Source organism: Clytia hemisphaerica, unplaced genomic scaffold (genome assembly GCF_902728285.1).
Source record: "Clytia hemisphaerica strain Z4C2 unplaced genomic scaffold, Clytia hemisphaerica genome assembly, whole genome shotgun sequence".
Taxonomy (NCBI): Eukaryota; Metazoa; Cnidaria; class Hydrozoa; order Leptothecata; family Clytiidae; genus Clytia; species Clytia hemisphaerica.
Genome location: NW_027103770.1, coordinates 1,048,060 through 1,069,903, shown reverse-complemented (window position 1 = coordinate 1,069,903; position 21,844 = coordinate 1,048,060). Strand labels below are relative to the sequence as shown.

General features: G+C 35.3%; 2 protein-coding genes and 1 long non-coding RNA gene across 3 annotated transcripts in view; 2 read left to right on the top strand and 1 right to left on the bottom strand.

Moving 5' to 3' along the window:
- LOC136805889 (uncharacterized) overlaps window positions 1-11,032 on the top strand; it is a 35,342-nt gene extending 24,310 nt beyond the window's left edge. Inside the window, exons 24-33 of the mRNA XM_067062461.1 lie at window positions 3,366-3,486; window positions 3,841-4,056; window positions 4,626-4,742; window positions 5,294-5,398; window positions 6,573-6,649; window positions 7,039-7,145; window positions 7,764-7,848; window positions 9,025-9,067; window positions 9,799-9,867; window positions 10,773-11,032. Of these exons, the coding sequence (XP_066918562.1) occupies window positions 3,366-3,486; window positions 3,841-4,056; window positions 4,626-4,742; window positions 5,294-5,398; window positions 6,573-6,649; window positions 7,039-7,145; window positions 7,764-7,848; window positions 9,025-9,067; window positions 9,799-9,867; window positions 10,773-10,928 (1,096 nt within the window). The 3' untranslated portion in view covers window positions 10,929-11,032. The remainder of the gene's footprint in view (window positions 1-3,365; window positions 3,487-3,840; window positions 4,057-4,625; window positions 4,743-5,293; window positions 5,399-6,572; window positions 6,650-7,038; window positions 7,146-7,763; window positions 7,849-9,024; window positions 9,068-9,798; window positions 9,868-10,772) is intronic.
- Window positions 1,279-2,836, top strand: LOC136805888 (uncharacterized). Its single transcript, XR_010846463.1, has 3 exons — window positions 1,279-1,480; window positions 1,670-1,767; window positions 2,598-2,836. It is a non-coding gene; the product is annotated as an uncharacterized lncRNA (long non-coding RNA).
- A 4,085-nt stretch (window positions 11,033-15,117) lies between the features above and the next one.
- On the bottom strand, window positions 15,118-20,951 carry LOC136805887 (uncharacterized protein DDB_G0286591-like). Its single transcript, XM_067062460.1, has 4 exons — window positions 20,756-20,951; window positions 19,295-19,589; window positions 16,981-18,918; window positions 15,118-15,378 (listed from the first exon to the last, which is right to left on the bottom strand). Exons 1-4 carry the CDS (start codon window positions 20,825-20,827, stop codon window positions 15,194-15,196), a joined length of 2,490 nt encoding a protein of 829 aa, XP_066918561.1. The 5' UTR covers window positions 20,828-20,951; the 3' UTR covers window positions 15,118-15,193.
- Window positions 20,952-21,844: the final 893 nt, after the last annotated feature.

Below are 21,844 nucleotides of genomic sequence, written 5' to 3'. Positions count from 1 at the left end.
AATTGGTTGTTTTTCATTCAAAAAAATTATTAATAGCAATGCCCACCATCAAGTATGTTCCAATTTTCAATGAAATTGATTTTTGAAGCCGGAACTATTCAAAAATTGCCGGAATAGCTTATTTTCGCCGGAAAGACAGTATTTCTTGAATTTCTCGAGCTGTACTTTATATTTTTTTATGAAATTTAGCACACTGATGCAAAATGATAATACCTAAAATGTGACGGAGCCCGATTTTCGAAAAACATTTTTTTTCCGGCCGAAAATGCCGGAAATATGCTGGAAAAACCGGTTTTTTTTTTCCATTTTCTCGAATTTTCATCCTTATTTTACTCTGATTTTTTGCAGAATGATGCGTATTCGCAATGCTCAAAACATGACCGAGTTCGATTTATGAAGAAAATGTTTTTTCCGGCCAAAAAAGCCGGAAATTTCCTTTTTTGCATATTTTCATTGGATTTTTTCGTTTCATTACTTTGTTTTTTTCAAACAAAAACATCATTTATACGAATGTCCACGATTAAGCATGGTTCAATTTTTCAATGCAACTGATTTTGGCACAGGAACTTTCTAAAAATCGCCAGAACAGCCGAGAAACGCCGGATTCCATGAATTTCTCGAGTTGTTCTCGTATTATTCTGCATTTTCATACTATTGTTCTCATTTTTCAATTGTCTTACCCAGCCGGCACACAACGTTTTCAAAACGTTTTTTTTAGGTTTAGATTACGTTGTGAAAAAACGCGTTGCCAAAAAACGTTTTAAAAACGTTTTTTCAACGTTGTAGAGAAAACGCGTTTTTTCATAACGTTTATAAAACGTTGTTGAAACGTTACAATCCAAACGTTTTTCAAAGGTTTTGCTAACAACGTTTAAGAAACGTTTTTTCTAAACTTGATTTAAACGTGATTTTGATCAACGTTTTTTAAACGTTTATAAAACGTTTTTTTGAGACGAAAGTGTAGTGCCCAAGATTTCTATTTGAAATATATAAATATAACCTCATCGACTCTCAGCTTTTATCCCAAGAAAATTTCTGAGGCTTTGCCTACCTGCTCAGAGATATAGGAGAGATATTCGATATATCCTTTTCTCTTTTACTTTATTGACTTCTCTTTAAGTGTTAAATATATTTTAATAAAACGCCCACTCCCTGTTTGAATACCTCGTAAGATCGCCCACCCGTAGAATAGAAACTTGTGAAATTCTCTCCGTCACGCCCTTTCCAAATTACAAACCACGCACCCGCTCCCCGTCCATCTACTCGCCGCCCCCCCCATCGTCCGCCGAATTAACAATGGAATGGCTTCTTTTCTGGACAGCTTTCGAACGTTCGAACGTTCAAACGTTCGAATTCGAAATCACTTGTAGTTCAAAACAAAAATCAAACAGTAAAGTAAAGTAAAGTTCTGTAAAAGTTGGATGTTTCATGCACGAAGACTGGAAGAAACTGGTTCTCTTACAAAAATCAACTAGATAATGTAAGTAGTTTACATTAAACTGAAAATGCTTTTGATATTTAACTTAATTCTTAGAAGCTTTATCGGTGTAGCTTATTTCAGGTTTCAATTAATGATGATATTTATGTTTGAGAGCAAACCTTGGAAAAATTACATAATCTTCAGTAAACTTTATGTTAAAACTTTTTATTTTAACTTCTTTTCCCTCAGATTCAAGCTGGAGTGTATTATTGGTTTCCTTATTGCAACTATCCTCAGCTGACTTTGTGTGGTCGCCAGCAGAAAGTACCGAAAATATGCTAGTAAAGGTAGGTGAAATGTAACAAGACTTTAATGATATCTTTCCAAAACTATGCTAATTTCTTGTTAATACCCCTGCATCACTGAGTGAGCTTGGTAGTTCAAACTTCTGAAATTTGACTTGCAGCCCTTTCGATTGACTTCCAAATTTGCCATACTCACCAACTTTGCCAAATCCACAATTTCAATGTCAAAAGATCACAGCTTCATGGCAAATTTGTACATCGCTACTCTGCCATTATGATTTCCGTTTTGTGATGCTTAGTCAGCAGTTTTCTGTCGGCGTTTGTAAAGCGAACGATTTTTTAACCAATCAAATTGCCGATCGGCATTGTTTTGCTTTAGCATTGGAAGGTCTTCTATTTTTCAAAAACTTTGGCAAAAGTGGCAAAATTGGAGCCGAAAAGAACACAAATCTCGTGGGAACAGTGTTTTGTATGGAGACGTATGGAGGTAAGTTCCAAATTTGCCAAGAATGCCAGATTTACCACTTCTTTTTTATTTGGCATTTATGGCACTCCAATTTTGCCAACTTTGCCAAACTTCTGTCAATCGAATGTAAAATAATTGGCAAACAGGGCAAAATTGGCATATTTTGAAGTCAATCGAATTGGCTGTTGGAAACACCCCTGTCTCAACGACAATAATTTAGCAAAGTCCTTGGTAGAATACATTTCGTGAAACATAAAGTTTGGCCATGAAATTTAAGAAGTTTTTTCTTTATCCTTCTGGAGCATTCTTTTTCCCGTGGAAAGAAAAGATAGTTTTCAACGTCTCAACCGCAGCTAAAAAATCTTTAAACATCAAATTTATTACTATTCGTCTTTTATTTTTTCAGGATCGCAAATGTGTGAAGGAGACCAAAGCAAAGAAATCGCAATCAAGATATCGTTTTTTAACACTTCAAATAGCAATCATACTGGAAACGTTTGGAATGATTATCACAAAGATGCCAGAAAGGAAGGACGGAAGAGAAAGAACATCAAATTTTTGATTTCATTACGTTTAATTTATACTGATTGTAGATTTTCATACCCAGAAAATTATATAGAAAAGAGCATTCAAAGAAAATTCAAATGTGTGTACGGTCTTTCTCATAATAGTGCAATGAATAGGAATTATTTTGGCAAAGAACGTCTTAGAGACGTGTTAAAACTAATCTAAAATAACTTTTCAAGACGTTTTTAAGTCGTCTCAGAAACGTACCATACCGAAATTAATAAAATTAAGACGTCTCGGAAACGTCATAGAGACGTCCATAATTCGTTCCAAAAAGACGTCTTTCAAGTGGCTAGAAGAAAACGTAGAAACAACGTTTTTCAAACGCCTTGCAAAAACGTAATCTATAAACGTTTGAAAAACGTTTTTTTGACGTTGTGAAAAAACGTTGTAAAGTGCGACAAATACAACCCGAAAAAAACGTTTTCCAAACGTTGTGAAAAACGTTTTTTAAACGTTTTTTAAACGTTTTTTTGCCGGCTGGGTATTACATCAATCTTCAGGTAGGTCCATTCAGCATGTAGCTTGTTATTCTTTAAGACACACTAAATAAAAACGTTTTTTTTTTGAATTATTGAAACATATCTTTTTTCTTTACATTTTTAAGGCATGTCAAACAAGAGAAGATAGATAATTGCAAGAACAAGATCCACGAGCTTTTGAAAGAAGTACCTCAAATACTTTCGGACGACATTGAAAGTTTGACTGCCGATTCCGTGACGTATGAGGTATGTATCAAGCTTCTCCAGAAAGAAACTTTATACCTCCGTCTAAAGAAGCCCCACTTTTCATGACATACCTTTTAGGAAGTCAGCTAAACCATTTTAACTCCCTGGAATTGTCCAGGCACTTTGAGGTTAAAGTTCATCTGTTGTTTTTGAATTTTTGAAGGATTTAAAAAATTACTCGGATGAAATCCTTTTGCTAGATTTTTTGTATATCTTTATCTGGAATTGGAATTGGAATTGGAAAGAAAATGGGCTTCCTCTATGGGTAAACAATTTGGTTATGCGTTCTTTTTATTTTGTCATACTTTTCACAACATCAAAACTTGTGCTGTCATAATCTTGTGTATTTTTCAGTGCTTGAACCTGTTAGAGTTCATCTATTCGAAATCAGAATTCGCAACAAAGATTCAAGACTCACTGACTTACAATGAAACTGATGTCTTGGAGAGGTTGATTTTACTTTCCAAAAATATGAACACTGAACTACTACCAGATGTCATTTCGAAAATGATTTTATCTCTGGATACGCAGAGGTTAACCGATCGATTGTTATCCATGGCTGATAGGCTGGTAGGTTAATTCATATTTTGTTTCCATATTGAGACTTCGATGGTTTCATTTGAATAAGGTCAAATCTGTTGTCGAATTCACAATGAGGGTGATTTTGGGTATCATAATTTATCTATGCTAGAAATTTCTTATTTTTTGTTGTCTCGCTAATACAGCAAATTGGTAGCAAAGCTGTGGTTAGTCAGGGGTTGTTTTGACATTGAAATAATCCATTGGAGTAGAAGATTTCTTAATTTGAAGAAGAAAAAAAACGTCCAGCAGTAATTTTAGGAAATGCCTAGTCTACTGTTCTTTTGGACTTTTCCAGAAAAAAAATTGAATATTGGGGGTGGATGATATAACATTTCTTGGAAATTTACCCCCGGACATTTTGACTTTTGACCCCCCGGGCGGCAGGTCTAACCCCCCGGACAAACGTCAGTTGACATCCTGGACACTCATAAATACCTCCAAACAGAGCAAATTTTGTAGATTTTTCACTACCCCCCGCCCCCGGACACTATATCCTCCAGCCCCATGTACGGACTTTTTTCTGGAAAAGCATATAATTTTCTCTTCGTACTTCTTAGGAGGAACACTTAGTGAACGATTCAAATGAATTTCAACACGTCAATCTGTGGAAACATTTGTTGCAATGCAAATGGGATAAAGATCAAAAGAATGTCTTATTTGAAGTTTTACCCAAGGTAACTTTTTTTCGTTGGCAAATTTGAAAAGCTGGAATCAACGTATGCTTCTTTTTGTTCCATTGTTCCAATTACCAAAGTTTGTCTCGTCACAATTTACCTTAAGTGGAAAATTTTTCGCGAGCGGATATTTTCGGCTTTTTTTTGATTTTTTTCATTTCCCAAGATATTTTGGAAAGAAAACCAGGGTTTTTGGCGAAATTCCTGGTTTTAATAATTTCGCGAGCATTAAATTTCGTGAATCATCTGGTGCTATTAATTGATAATCATTCCGATGGATTGAAAGAACCTTGGAGGAACTTGTAGTCGCTTTCAAAGCAGGGAAGCTACGAATGTAAATGTCTTGGAGGAAAGTTGTCAAAAAATCAATTATTCAGCGGCGGGAGATTTGTTTTTGATTTGAGTGGTCTCAATTGAATTGATGGAAACACAAGTATATGCAATTTTAGTTGGGGTTTCAACATTTATGTGGTATGGACACTCTTCAATCTAATATACTACTGTCTGTATAGTATTCCTGTTTGTATAATCAACTACCTATACATTTTCAGGTCATCATGGTCTCCGTGAAAACTCTTTGCACCAAAAACATCAACCAATCTAACAACAAACGAGTGTTGTTAAAAATCTTATGTCTAGCTGTTACAATCTCCAAGGTATTCTGAACAGTTTCCAAACTCAGAGCTAAAGGATTTGTATCAAAAGATCTTTTCATAAATTACGTCACGAACAACACTTGCCTCGTTTTGAAATTATTGCCATGGTGATTAACTTCCAGCAGATTTTATTAAAAGTACTTCCTATTCATAAAAAAATCTCTTAATGTCTCAAGAGATATAATCACCATGGTAATTGTTTGAATACGAGGCAAGTGATATTCGTGGCGTAATTTATGAAAAGGTCTATTACAGTCCATGTTTTTGTGTATTGATCCAGTAATTCTTTATCAGTTGCATAGACCACAGATATCTTATTTAAAGTACTAGATAGTGCTACTTTATCTTTCGCATGGCGGGAAAACGAGGAGGCGAGAGAAAGGTCTTGATTGATTAAATTGCCGGCACCGAACTGTGATCTTGTTATAAAAATGGTGCGTTATTTCGCTTCAACCAGAGTAGCTCCATCTAGTGTTTTGTATCAGATATCCATACTTTCCACCCCACCCTAGCTAGATGGTGGGGTAACGGTTTTCCAAAAAAGTCGAACAGGGTGGGTTTACAGGGATTTTTTGGCTTATGGCGGGGTTGGTGGCAAAGGATGGGGGCTTCTTTCGAGGGTGGGGTTGAAGACTTTTTCCTTCAATTTTTATATTTTGTTTTGTTTTGTTTTTAATGATTCTTAATCATCATTAAATCTGCATAGACTTTGTGAAATAACACTTAGAAAAAATTCTAGAAATTATTTTTGCTCCATTTTCTCTAGGAGTTCTATCTCCTGAAATAATTCTGCAAGATAATGAAAAATTCAAACATTTTTGTTATTTTAGTATGAATATAAAAACTGGACTTACTCTGGCCTATCTGAGAACAAGTACTAAGAGTCTGGAAACATGTGGAAATTTTTTTGTTTTTTTGAAGAGTGGGGTATGGATATTTTGGTGGTCAAGGGCGGGGTTGCTCTGAAAGGGCAGGGTTGCTCTGAAAGGGCAGGACTCAGAGAGTTTTTAGATTTAGGGCGGGGTTGGTGGCAAAGGGTGGGGGGCTGTTTTCGAGGGTGGGGTATCAACCCCGTAGGAAAGTATGGATATCTGTGATATAGGCCGGTTTTAAGTAGTTTAGAGTTTGACTGTACACCTCCATTTTGTGTATATGGTTTTGTTTGCTTATTTAGGCAAGTCCTGTCACCACTTATATGTCAACTATTTTCAACATCTTCACCAATTTGAAATCTCTACTGGAATGCAAAAGGTAATGCTATCGAATTTTTCTTTATTTTTATCAGTTAAAGTTACTTCTTTTATTTAATACTGGGTACATAGCAACCAAGTTTGAAAACACGACCAACAAGACGGGCAAGACGTGCTCTTGGAATAAGATCAGCTTTTCTATGTATATTGTCTTATTTTTGAATAAGAATAAAAATGGATTTCTAGTTCTATTAGGGATCTAAACACCGTATATTCGCGTCCATAAAACGCCCATTTACCGGCCCCACCATTAAGAGGTTAGAGTGGAAAAGTATTGCTAAAACGCCCATTTACCGGTCCTTCCTTTAAGAGGTTAGAGTGGGAAAGTATTGCTGCTACCAATTTTTCCTACCTCATTTTAAATAATTATTTCTCCTGTTTGATTCTCAGCTTCCAGGTAGATTTAGAGGATCTGTATCAAATCTTGAGTTTGATGTTGTTTTTGCACACGTCATCATTTTCAACGACAGTTCATTGCTTCATCCACGCAGTAAATAATATCCTTTTCATTCTTTGGTTTTTCTTCCTTCTTCTTCTTGAAAGAGAGCTAAGAAAGATTTTGCATTGAATGGATATATTTTATGGTTAATAGGATGGTTTAAACTAGATGTATATTATCTGTTATATATTTTATATGGGGTTTGTAGGGGTTCGAAATACCGTTTTCCAGTCAAAATTTTTGCCGAATCCCGGAATCCTGAAAATTGAAAAAATAATAACAACGTCACACCGGTTTGTAGAGGTTAAAATACCGGCATAATGACAAAAATAAGGCTAAATACCGTCACCGTCTGATTTTAAAATACCGTTTTCCCGTTTCTTTTTTCGTCAAATCCCGTAATACTGTACTAAACTACTTGGGCAAATCACACACCGTCACACCGTAAAAGTACAACCCCCCCCCTTTATTTACAAAAACTGTATGTTTTATTTCTATTTTTGTTTTGTGCTCTCAATACCTCTTTTCCTTGAGGTCAGATCTCTGATCTTCACCATGTATATGCGTTCAGCTGAGTTAGACTGTCTACCCGACTGTCTATCTTCCCCTATATATCGTAGTTTCACATATTTCAGCATTCAATTTGTCAGTTGTTTCTTAACCAAATACAAAATACATCTGTTAGGTCGGTTAGTACACTTATCAAAGAGCGAAGAGATGAAACAAGAAAATTTCGAACCGTGTTTCAGAAGAATCGGAAGGTAGGAAATAATACCATGTCAATAATGATTTCAATCAAATTGGGGTATAGTCACTGAACTTTATATATCCCTGACCTTTATATATCCCTGGACCAAGCTATAACCGCCATCGCGTCGCACAACCATCTTTGACCGAAATTTCTTTTGAATTGGCACCCGTAAAGAAGCCATTAGTGTTAAAAATTAACGTCTGACGGCGCTACATCAAAGTTTTGGAGGGAAAGTAAATCTAGCGCTCTCGATGCATTTACACCGCTATTGAGCAGTGATCAAAGATTTTGCTTGGTCAGGATTGAGAAACTTGGTCCAGGGTATATAAAGGTCATTGGGTGTAGCCAAAGCTTCCTGTGCATCTTGCAGCTACTCATCTAGACCTGCAACCAATAACGGATACTCCTAATTTATAGAAGACCGCCTTTTCTTGTCTACATAGTAGAATCGCGCAATCTGGTGTATTTTGACAGGCTCCATTTATTGGCTCTATTTTTTGGCTTTGTTTGAGGTGGTAGCAAATCCGTACCACTAGATCTAGTCTCTTTTTGAAGAAAAACAAATAGAAAACCATGACCAATTTTTTCAAATTTTGGAGGTATTTTCTTATTTTTTTACAGTTTCATGAACTTTGATGGAATTTTAGAAAACATTTTATTGTTTTAATGTTTTCATATAATTTTTGAAAACAAAAGTGAAAAAATTCAAGATAGCGAAATCCTCTAGCCTAATTCACTGGACTCAGCGCCATAAAAAATCATCAGAAAGCAAAGTTCAGTCAGAAGTAGACATATGTTTTACTCTACGCTCAATCTGAGGACCGATCATCAACCGTCTTAAGGAGACTTATGACCAAACTACGGAAAAAAGAAGTACGACTTGATCCTTAGTCAATGTTAACTTCCGAATATGTCAATATCTATTTGACAAATTTTGAATTTTTCCTATTTCTCCGACCTTTAGTGGGATTGAAATTTGATTTTCAGATTTTTCCGACCCTTAGCGGGACTTTGGAAATCCAAAAAAGGTACTCTTAAGGGCGGCACATACCGTACCCTCAATTTGCCTAAGTACTCCCTCCCCCGGGCTGTTTATAGGTCACTTGTCACCATCATCACGTTCTGATTGTGCTTTAGGATCTTTTACACGCCGTCCGTCAACCGCCGTTTATTATTTTGCTTTCAGGTTGTATGGTGAATTAGGCTCTCATAAAGAATTCATGACAAAGGTTGGTATTTTATACAACAAACACTATTGGAATACAGTTGACGCTCTCTAATTCGACGTTCTACTCTTCGATAGGTTCCCTTATTCGATGAAATTTAAAGTCCCCGTCAACAAGAAACTCTCATAAACGACGCTCCCTTATTCAATGAAAATCCAATTCCTCTTGAAAATCAAATTAAATTTCGCGGATTTGGGTGTCACCCACAAGAATAAGTTCCAATGGAAATTTGAAAAGGTCTTATCCGCGAAATTTTTGTTTTCAATTAATTTCCAAAAAATGTCAAAAGACCACTTTCACTATGTTTACCGCCATCAAAGAAGTGCTAATAATGCGTATTTCGCAACCAACATGCATTGTTGGCAGCAAAATAACAAAAATAGAACAAAGTCTTGAAAATATTAGTTAACAATAGAGTCATCCGCGAAATTAAGTCCTCGCGAAATCTTAAAATTTCGCTGATGAGTTCAACCGCAAAATATAATCTCCGCGAAAATTAATCCCATTTAAGTATACTCTGAACCTTATTGAAACAATTTTGAGCTTTTTGATCCTCAAATCCTAAGGTATAGTCTAGCGTTAAAACTCTACCATTCCGACCTAAGTTGGAGTGCTTCCAAATAGTCTGTGGCTAAAAGATTTCATGGGAATTTCCCCTTTTTTTTTCAAATATTACGGCCTTGATTGTATAACGTCTTTCTCATGTTCTTTTTTACTATGTTCTTACTTTATAGTTTTCACCGTACGCGATAAGTGGCTATATCAAGATTTGCTCAACGGAATCCATACCAGTCCTGTATAAAGTGAGCTTTTCCGTTTTTTTTTTGCAATTTTTATTTTGAATGTAAATTTGGTTGAAAAATTTGCGATAATTAAGTTTGCTTTTGATCTTTCTTCTACTGAAGCTATAGCTTTCATTTACACGCCAGTACTAGCAAATAAACAATTTTGTTTGAAGTTGGGGCTTCGAAACATCTCTGAGTGAAAAGAAAGTCACTTGTAGGGATCATTTTAAAATTTTTGCTGGTCACAGAAGTATTGGTGCAGTGAAGTTTTCATAATGGGCTATTCCAGAAAAAATTTGTACCCTCTATGTTGAGATCTTTTTTTTAAAAGGTGACCCCCTGGATTTTTTTCCAATTTTTCAGGACCCGCTTGGATTTTTTTCTCCCAATTCTTTGGACCAGCCTGGATTTTCGACCTCGTTATACTGACCCTGGATTTTCAACCCAATTTCACCCTGGATTTTATCATTCAAAAACCCTGGATTTTTATTTTCCAGACCACCCTGGACGTAACACCTCATCAACATAGGGGATACAGACTATTTCTGGAATAGCCTAATTCTAATGTAAAGATGATTCAGTAATAGTTCTCAAATTAAAGAGCAGACCTCGAGCAAAATATTCTCTCAAAAATGAAAATCACTATGAACCATGGAGATTTAATTTAGAGAGTAGACTGTTGATCATTTGCCCTAGAGAGATCCTTTTTGCCATTTTTTCTCTCGAAATCCAAAAAGTTTCCTAAAAATCATGATTTTTTTTACCCTTACAAGGACTAATTTGAAAATTTCTGATTTTTGTAACCCTTAGAGAGATTTTGGAAGGTGAAAATACCTTATCGTCCGCACATACCCAGCACCCATCTTTGTCTAGGTATCCCCACTCTGATCATTTGTAAGCAAACCATTTTTGTTTTTCTCTAGGGACTCTTGGACGAAGGGATATACGTCATCTTCGACACTTGTACCGACGTCGAACTTTCGATGATGAGTACGTCATTTGAAAACGCCGACCGAGAACATTTCCGACAATTACGAACCTTTTACGAAAGACACCATAAATTTCATGGTAAAACCTAAATCGGGATATCCCTAAATCGTGTATTTCTCGTTTATTATTATTTTTATATTTTACTCCTTTTTTAAAATCGAAAAATCGAAGTCAATCAAAATTATTCATCTTTGATGGAAGTCTACTTCGATGGTTATTTTTATATGCTCTTCATTTTTTCCCCAATCTAAAACTTCTTTTTCACTTTTTTGATTTTGTAGCAACTTTTTGGCAACGGGTAGATGACAGTTAAATATGTTGTAGTCTGTTGAGCTACGGTTGACGCTCTCTAATTCGACGTTCTACTATTTGATACGCTCCGTTACTCGATGATACTAAAAGTCACCTTCATCAAGAAACTTATGACCAACACTCCCTTATTCGATGAAAATCCAATTCCTCTTGAAAAAAAGGAATAAGAGAGTGTCAATTGTCGGTACTCTTGTAACAGAGTGTATCTCATGTAGTACATCGCAATAGACCTTATCGGAGTTTTCGATTTTTGTAAAAAAAGCGATGCATTGTGGGATTGTTTCGAGTGTATTACAATAGAATTCCCTCGAGGAATTCCTAAGAGATTTCTATTGTAATACACTCGAAACAATCCCACAATGCATCGCTTTTTTAGAAAAATAAAAAACTCAGATAAGGTCTATTAATTTTGTCTCTTTAAAGACAATAAACTAGGAGGCTCATTTCTTTCTCATTTTCTCCTTGACTTAGAATAAAACATATTTCCAACCCCTTTAGTAGGTTTCCCCTCGAAATCTTTTGATAATGTAAAGGTTAAACATGGCTAATTTTCAAATAAACCAACCTCCCCTAATTTGAAGTTTAAACACTGGGTGTGAGCAAACTGCCCTGTTTAGTTAATTGAAAATTATTTCACCTGTCGTTTTTCGTCTTCTACCTTATAACATCAAGGTTTTCCAATGGGTTGTCGAGAATTTTGATTTGAAATGTTTTGAGACTTTTCAGCCATCAAAAGCGTCTTTTACGGAAATATTGCTGTAAATCTTTATCAAAGCGCGAAGAGAAAATTTCGAATCGTGTTCCAGAAGAATCGGAGCATCAAAAGTGTTTTTTTAGGGAACTATTGTTGTAAAGTTTTTGCTATCTCTTCTAATCTTCTGGATTCTTGTTGCCGGAAACATGACAGGTTTTAATGGAACTATATTCGAAGAAGTAGAAGCAAGAATGATACCTATCTATGCGATAGTATTGCTAGCAGTGATCGGTGTCCTACCAAACATATTAATGATCATTGCGCTATTCAAAACAAAGAAAACTTCAAAGACATCAGGGAGATTATTTGCTCTCCTCTGCGTTGCCGATATTTCGTGCCTGACATTGTATACTATTTTGGGAATAGTCATATTCATTCTTAATAGTAACCGCTCATATTATTGGCTACAGATGATATTAATGATACTGGCTAATTTTTCGCAAATCTTTGGTGTAGATTTATTCCTTCTAATCACAATCTTAAGATGTCGATCCCTATTGAGACCACTTTCACCCAAACCAACACGTTTCATTCGATTGTTTCTCATGATCTCATCTCTGGTCAGTATTTTATACCCCATGATATTTAATTTGTTGTTATACTTTGATACTACCAACACAGAAGTTTTCGTATACTTTGAACTCGTTGCTGGTGTGGGCGAGTTCGTTATCATTTTGCAGATCTTGGCGTTTAATTTAGTATCGTTTTTTCACTTGAGTCGATTGGGAAAGCAGAAAACATTATCCAGTCAGCAGAATTCGGATAGCACCCATATTAAGGAAGAGAAATCTAGAAAACGGAAACTGAAAAGCGTGAACACATTATTGATAATCACATTTTTCTATGTCCTTTGTTATCTTCCACATACAGTTCGCATGGTCTTCAGAACACCTTCACAGTTTAGTTCAGCAGCAACCGTGTTTGGTCTTATGACGTTAGTTAATAGTTCGTTTAATTCGATCATTTACATCGCGCGCACTAAAAATATAAGCACATTTTATAGACGTTTATTCGTGAAATATATCTATCGAGAGTAGAGTTTGGAACAGGAATCGTGAAAAAGAATTAAAGCAGCTAAATTTTACATTTAGATCACCATGACAACGAAAGGCTTTTTCTTTAACAAAACCAGAAAACACACTTTAACTAAATTATTCATCGCGCTTATGTAAAAATGTCAATCCCTCCTAAAAACAAAGGGTGGACAAAGCTGCGATTTCAATAGTTCGTGGTTCGATCTAAGAACTTGGATGAAAGTAATGGTTCGTTCTCGCCGAAAAGATTTACAATCATCAGTCACCACAGGTCCAATTTTGGAAGGTCGGATTAGTAGATTATTGATAAATTGCTCTTGACTTTGATTGATCTTTCTAATGGCTTAATTTACCTTCAAGAATTATACGTTTTATTTTAAGGATAGTATTATCTAGCTATTTTATTGTTATCTTTACAGATTTTTTTTGTTCAATAGATTGTGTTTAAAATCGTTAACCCTTCTGATTTGAAGATCTTCTCTTGAAAGAACCTAATTTTGAATGAATGAGGATATAGGAAGGACTATCTATTTGTCCTCAGCAGATGGATTTACCATCTTAACCTTTCCGCCCCGAAAGACGTATCTAATACGTTCGCCATACGTTCCGAAAGACGTATCTTATACGTTTTTAAGGTGACCTTTATATTTGGTCGGATTACGCCCCAACCGTCAGAGGTACGGTAAAACCGATTAAAAAATTGGAATCAGCGTGAAATTTCCGATAAGAAACAATCGGGGTTTGTTTTGGTATGACCATTGAGTTTCAAGCCCGAAGGGCTAGAGGTCAATCTCTAACCTTTCTCAGGCAAGAAAAATTGAAGCCTTAAAATATGCGCCGTATTTTTGATGACGGATTGAATCTAGCAATTCCTTTGTCTTCGAGTGATATATTTTTCGAAATTAAGCGGTAAATTTTAGTTTCAATCTGTCATTTGTGTAAAAACCAGGCGGGTCGCTCAAGGCCGCGCAACTTTGGTAGGATTTGTTGGCTTCAAATCCTACCAAAGAGATTGACCTCTAGCCTTCGGCTTGAAACTCAATGGGTATGACGCAACATTTTTCAAAAATAGAAATGGTAGACCAAGCTGTGTTGCGTGATTTTGTGAAACTGGAGGAGGCAGAAAGTTAGCTATGAAAGTAAGGGTTTATAAAAGTGTTTTAGAGTTTTATTTGGCTTTTCAAAAGTATGGAATTGTATTACCTAACTATAAAGAAACCTCCTAAAGAAAAAAGTAAGTGTTTTTATCAATTTTTCAGTTCTCTATAATTTTTTGAAGTTTTGCACCACAAAAAAGAACTTTTTCGCAACATTGTTTTTTCATATACCTTTTGTCTGGCTTCGTAATTTCTGTCCAAAATTGTTTGAAGTACTCAGTTAAACATATTTAGAAAGGCGAAAGGTAGGGCTTTACAAAAATATAAGGGTTTTTTTGTGAAGTTAATTTTTCAAAAAGTTATAACGGTTATCGTGAAAATTGCATTTTCATCAAAAAACGTTGCGCGCAGACGGGCTGAAGATATAAAAATGTTGCGCGCTGGAAAGGTTAAAGTCTGTGTTAAAAAGGTAGCAGTGTTTTTATTTTCCAAGCGTTTGCCATATTGTAAAAAGTTTGGTATCGTTGAAAAGATATTCAAACCGTTTTTTGTCGTCAACAGAAACTAATGGCCAAAAATAAAAGCACGCACACCTTTTTGACGCAGACTTTCAACTCCTATTCAATCAAAATCATCAGACTGGGTGGAAAAAAATCACTCTAACGAGCCACTGATTACTTTAATGGGATAAACTTTCGCGGGATTAAATTTTGTGAAAAAATAATCCGCGAAATTAAACCCCAATGGAAATTTGGAAGATCTTCATCCGCGAAATTAACTTTCTTCGATCTACGAAAAATTTTAAATTTCTATCGTCGTTTTTTCGTCCTGCAAATCAGACTACTCAAACCCCGCTTTGAAGAAAGTCTCTTCGTTATTTTTCGAATTTTTGCACACTACCTTAATAAAATTTTGAGAGAAGTTCTGTTTGCTACTCCGATTTTGCAAAATTTGGAATCAATTTATTAGAACAATTAGATTTAATCCTGATCTGTAAAAATTACGCAAAAAATCAGTAAACTCTGACGCCCATCCGCGAAAGTTTATCCCATTAGGAGGTGTCATACATTGGAGATTCATTTCTAGAAAAAGGGAATTTTATTCGAAATTACAATCATTACATGGAAAGATAGTAAATAAAAAAGTAATAAAGAAAATCATGTACACGTTAGTGCAACCTGGTTTTTTGAACTCTTTGGATCATCACATGATGAAATAACATTGTTGTACACTAAGTCACCTGGACAGTGTGTTTCGTACTTTTTTCCACCCGCACATAACCAATACTTTGAACAATCGTTAGGGTCGGCATACGATGCAGTGACTTTCATGGAACAAAATTCTATGGTAGAGAAATAAAATATGTATAATTTTGATGACTCAAAAGAAAAATAGCATGTATATACAAGTTTTTTTTTATAAGAACATCCAAAAATTTTGAAGCCTTCAAATGTTCTTAACTTTTTGAGTTTTAAGCCTAAAAATATGTTCTTTTTATTTTCACCATTTTTTGAGCAATTTTGTCCATTTTCTTTAGAAATTAGCCACAAAGCCTTAAAATGTTCTTAACTTGTTCTTAACATTTTGGCCATCGAAGCCTTATGTTCTTATATAGTTCGTTAGTGTAGCTGTATGGATTGATAACAAAGTTCACTCTGCAGTTTTTTCACCTTATAAAAAAATAACAGGTTTAGAGAAAAATGAAGGAGAAATATAAAAAACCACTCCTATAGTTTTTTTAACTTTATCTACCGGGTGCACCAAAAAAAAAGTATACAACTTTGTCGAGATATTGTGAGCTTCAGGATTTAAATTTTTTGTTCATTCTTTTTTTATCGCATAGAGGATGCTCTAACTTGAATTTTGAGCTATGATACATTAGGTTTGAAAAAGTAATTCGAAAATTATTTCAAAAAAACTGACTTTTTTTTAATGTCGAAATTTCAAAAAATCATCTAAAACAGCGAGCAAACTTTTCTCTTGGCACTTACCTTCTTTACACATAAAAATACCAAAAAATGCAACTGTGTTCATCAAGACTCGTTACGAAATTTAAGAATATGGTAAAACAAGCTATTCCCATGTGGAAAAATATTTTTGGTAAATCTGAAAAAGTTTTTTGGAAATCTCCAAGAGAGGTGTGGTGTGCTACGTGAGAAAATTTTTGAAAAAATAAATCACCATTCCTCAACTAGTTTGCTCAAAGAACTTGGGTCTGCATTGAGTTTGCTGGTGTTGGAAATATTGAAGACGTGTAAATAAGATGGACAAACCGTTGGCAAAATATAAGATAGGAGAAAAAAGAATCAAAAAGACAATGAAATTGTGTTTTTGTCATTTTGTCTTATTTATAGCGTGATTGCTGTTTTTAATGATTTTTGGAAATTTCGACATGGAAAAAAAGTCAGTTTTTTGGAAATAATTTTCGAACTACTTTTTCAAATTTAATGTATAATAGCTCAAAATTCAAGTCAGAGCATCCTCTATGCAATAAAAAAAGAATGAACAAAAAATATAAATCCTGAAGCTCACAATGGGCTCTTCCAGAAAAAATCCGTTCATGGGGGGTGGAGGATGAATTGTCCAGGGGTATTGAAAAAATACCAAAAAATTGCAATGTTCAGGGGGTAAATTCCAATGTCCAGGGGTAATTTTTTGTGTCCACGGGGTTGATTTGATGTTTGTCCAGGGGTATAACCCGTGTCCAGGGGGCTAAAAATCAAAACGTCCAGGGGTAATTCATGAAAAAAATAATATATCCTCCACCCCCCATAAACGGATTTTTTCTGGAAGAGCCCAATATCTCGACAAACCTGTATACTTTTTTTTGGTGCACCCGGTAGTAGAATTGTAGGTAGACATTTATTAGCCTCGAACGTCAAGCGGATAAGCCTGTCTTTTTCGATGTAATATTTATGAAATGTCCTTCAGAAAATATTCTTACCATCAATTTCTCTCGAGTGTGCATTCTCGTTCAACTTAGTAGGAGTGACCACGATAAGCCTCGCGTTTTCATCTGCCATCTTTGCTGTTCGATTAAACAATTGTCTTTTCTCGCTCATTAATTGAAGTCTAGATTTTAAACGTTTTTTAAAGTCTTGTTGAGTATTGTTTGATTGAGTCAAAGATGCAGAGTTCTTATTTAAAAACTCAGCTGTTATATTCTTCTGTAATTTATCCATTTCTTTAATCTTTGTAATGTTTATTTTCGCAATTTGCAGACCAGAATGAGGTCCAATGTTTACATTTTGAGGAATTTTACTGGCACTTCCAGGCTCACTTTCAACTACAAGTTGTATCTGGTCCTGTTTTTGTTTGCTTTCTCTTTCAATATTTCCATCAAAGATATCCTTACTTAACGATTCATTCGATGAAAGGTTAGAACGGTTAGCAGACTCGACATTTCTTGAACTATTTATCATTGAGGAATCTCTTACTACTCCAGAATCACCAAAAGTTGCATTACTCAAAGTCTCTGATTGCAACAATGTATTGTTTTTGGAAATGTTAGTAAAATTTTCTTCTTCATTTTTCAGTTTTTTGTTATCCTCAAGATCCAAGGTTTTATTGTTTTGTAAATTCTGTACATTGCTACCCTTCTCAATCATGGTAGAATTCGTCTTTCGATTTAGATTAAGCATACTATTGTTACTGAACTTTTCATTGGAATTATTTTCTTCAAGAGAGACAACAGTACTATTCTTCTTTTCAGAAGATGCATCTTCAGTATCATGTTCCAAACTAGTTCTATTTTTGTTATCAACTTTTTCCTCAAAATCGTCTTCGTCATTTGCTTTATCTTCCTGATCGTGTCTCATCGTAGCAGTAAAGAAATTCGATGAAAAATCTTTCATTTTATGGTTGACGTTATTGATATTAGCTTTCGTTTTCTTCTCTTTATCCCAGTAATGTATATCTTCTGAGGATATCATCGGTGTACCATTTCCCCAGTCGTTTTTATCTCCCATATATCTTGTACTAGCTATCTGTACGTTGATTTTATCATTATTATCTCCTAAATGTCTTGTAGTTGGATCAAAAGTATTGCCTTTATCTCCTGAATGTAAATCAGGTTTTGGTTGAATCACAAAATCGATCTTACTTTCTGGGATCTTAAAACCAATTTCATGACTATCTCCTTGGTGTTTAGAAATTTGTTCGGAATCGTCAGGTCGTTGTATCCTTGATACATCTGCGGACTGTGTATCATATTGTTTTTGCTGACTTAGCTCGTTGCTATTAACAACTTCAAAATCCTCTTGCGAAGTAACGTTTACATTTGTTTTACCAATGCTAGCACTTGTATTTGCAAAAAATTGGCTATCACTTGTAGAGTGTGTTAAATTTTTCCCGACCAATTTCTGATCCATTGTTGGTTTTTTAAACGTTATATCTTCGTCCTCATCTGAATCATCATTCCCACTGGATAATTCATAGTCTTTGACAAGGATTTTATAACTATTTTCATCATTGCTCTGTTTGGATTTCGAACCATCAGAAACACTTTTGTTACCCTTATTTATGGTATACAAAATATCACTTGATGTGCTTTTCGTTAAATTCGTTGCTGGCAAATTGCCAATATTTTTGCTTGTTGTAGATTCTTTGATTCCATTTTGAAAGCGATTTAGCTGGTCTCCGTACTGTTCTTCATTTTCAATGGTTCTTAAGGAGTTCTCATCTGCTATTCCAGAAGTTTCGGTAATATTTATATCTACATTGTCACCGCTATCCATTCCTTCATTGGGTAAATGTAAGGCCGGTCTTTCTCCATGATGGTACGTTTTACGAGTGGCTACTGGCGATTGGTGCTTATGGTGGTGTGATTTGTGGTGTGGGTGGTGGTGGACCACTTTGGCTGCTGATGGTATCACTTCTTGTCCTGAATTTATAACAAAAAAGCTGATCATAGAAAATTGTTATTAAAATATCACTGTCTCACAGACCCAGTGTAACTTCTTCTCAGTGTGCGGATGATTTTTTTTGAAATTCCGCAATGCGGATAAAAATTCTATTGTTATCTAGTTGGGATCGTTTCGGACCGTTTTTTTTTTCATTGAACTTTTTAAACAAGTGTGGCTGAAATTATAGGGTACTTTTCCCCTCCTTGGAAGAAATTTTGGTTTGGCCGCTCCACCGGGTCTTTAACACAGGGGTGTATTCAATAACCCAGAGGCAAACTGTCATCCAAAAAAAACAAATTTACAGACCCCTGGCCTGAATAATAACAGCTCAAAATGAAAATGAAAAAAACAAACCTTCTTTGTCATCAACTTCGCTATCTCCATGGTGATGAAAATGTCTTTGTTTAATATCCTTCACTTTAGCCAACAGATTGCTCAATCTGGACAGGATTTTACTTTCAATCTTTTTCTTTTGCTCATCTTGTTTCCTGACACTTTCTTTTTCTTTCAAAAGCAAAATTTGTTTTTGCAAAGCTGGCGCTCTTTTAATATCTGCTATGGATTGTTGTGTGTTTGGCACGTCAACATGTTCAATGGTTATGCGTACAATTTTCTCTCTTTTCGACTTATCCGAATTGCTTGTGATTGTCTAGAGTGAAAGCAATAATCACCAGATTATGACTAATTACTTCCTAGGTGGCGAAATTCTCCGAGCGGATTCTTTTTTCCGAAATTTCGCGAAATTTAATGCTCGCGGAAATTTTGGAACCAGGATTTTTGCCAAAAAAAATTAGGAAATTGCAAGAAGCTTGCAATATTTTTGGAAGGTTTCGTGTCCATATAAAACCCTTAAAGGTTAAGGGAACTTTTTTTTCTCCAAATATATGTCAATTTACAATACATGCCAATTTTAGGTAGAATTTGGATCTTAACCTAAGAATATTTTAGGATGATTTCCCCTAAGTCAAGAGCATCCTTGAAAAAATAAAAAGAACGCCTTTCTTATAAGGGGCCGTACGCACTAAGAGGGGGAGTCTTTTCAAAAGCGTATGCTTGCGTACGGGGGGAGGGGTAGGGGAGGAGTCAAAAGAAAATGTACGTACGCAGAGAAAAATTTTCATAGCCCTTTTTTGCTTGTTTTTTTTGTCGATTTTTACGCTTCTTACACGTATCAAGGAAAAGAAAAAGTTTCTTAATAAACATTGAGTTTCATGTATGAAATAAAGCTCCAAACCAAACGATTTGAATTCGAAATTTTCTTCAACCGAGGGAGGGGGTGTGGATGAAAAGTACGTACTTACCAGGGGGTATAGCCATTTGCGTACGCTTGCGTACAAGGGGGAGGGGGCATCCGATTTTCGACATTTTAGTGCGTACGTACTATGAAGACGGCCCCTAAAAGAAGTCCCGTGGTCATGGATATAATTATAGAGATACACACCTTTTTTTATAAGAATGGTGTAAATCCATTTCATCATGGATATTCTTAACTTTTTTGGGAAAAGCATCCTAAAATATTCTTACAGCATTATTAGGTTAGGATCCTAATTCATACTAGATTTAACATTTAGTACATTGAGCCGTTCAAGCATAAAATGGCATTTTTGTGAAAGGAGTGAGCCTTACTTGGGGGTAATTGACAATTTATAATTGAAAGTGATCTAAAAATGGCTTAGCTACTTGAGTAGGTAGCAAAATTCCATGATGGTGATATTCTTAGCATATTCTTAATTTTTGGCCATTTTTATCATGGCCATTCTTATAAAGTGTATATTCTTATGATGATAAAAAAAGCGTGTAGACGGTCTTTCTTACCATTGAGATTGTTGTAAAATTTTGAAGAATAAACACAAAACACACCGACACATGCCAAAGCTGGAGGTTCATCTCATGGCAAGCATTGATTAAAGAAAAAACCAGCCCCTTCTTGTATTATTATTTTTGGCTGAAACTAAAAACACATGTTATTGAAAAGATACTGCGCTTTAAAAATGCAAATGTAAATCAAGACAAATCACAACAGAAATCTTTTGTTTCTTAAAACAAAAGGAATATTGTTTAAGTTGTTTTGCTTTGTTTTTGTAAAACAAAGGAAGTTGTAAAACAAAGGAAGGGCTCTCTCACATTGAGGACAATGAATATGTTTTAATTATTTTCACAGTTCGCTACACAATTTGAAACAGGCTACACCGTACACCGTTAGCCTGTACCACCCCGCCCACGGGCGTTTTCAATATTTTTGGAAAAACTTGCCGTGTGTCGGTCTCTTTCGGTTAGCGAGATTCTGTGTCCCAATTTTCTGGGGTAAAATCCGATAAAAGAAAATCGTAGGAGTGCGTACCATTACATAGCCTTTATTGCCGACCCAAAAAAATATGAGCGTTTTGATTGGTCGAGAGCATCGAGATATTTGCGATATTTCATATTTCTCTAGTCTGGAAATATGACCGCGTTGACTTTTGGGGGACTGGGTAAGCGGCGGGAGAAAAATCAAAACAAAACCACCGAAAAGAACTGACTTTCGGAGAAACTGACTTGGGAGTCAAAGGGAAAACGCAACAAAAATATTTTCAGATTAACTTTTACTTTGGAGTTCTTCCATAAAAGACACTAAAATCAAATCTGATGAACTAAGAAATTATAAAACTACTTGAGACCACCCAAATATTATCAGCTTTTGGTATAAAATCGTCCGTGGTATAACCAACAGTTTTTTTATCAATGCATACAAAAACTGAGATTCTTGAATGTTTGCCAATAGATTTCTCATAACATAGCAAGGGAACTGAAATGTCTTGTATTAAACCAAGTGACGAGTGATTTTTATAAAAGTTCTCTCCTAATTCTCGTTCTCGACGAGGTACGTCCTTGAATTTTCACCTCAACAATCATTACATCTTCCTT

What these genes read in the sequence shown, in the direction of transcription:
- LOC136805887 (XM_067062460.1), bottom strand. Translation starts at nt 20,827, where the DNA reads ATGAACCTCCAGCTTTGGCATGTGTCGGTGTGTTTTGTGTTTATTCTT. An exon ending in ATTTTACAACAATCTCAATG is followed by an intron (nt 19,590 to 20,755) that starts GTAAGAAAGACC and finishes CTTTCACTCTAG; the next exon opens with ACAATCACAAGCAATTCGGA. An exon ending in CGAAGTTGATGACAAAGAAG is followed by an intron (nt 18,919 to 19,294) that starts GTTTGTTTTTTT and finishes TTATAAATTCAG; the next exon opens with GACAAGAAGTGATACCATCA.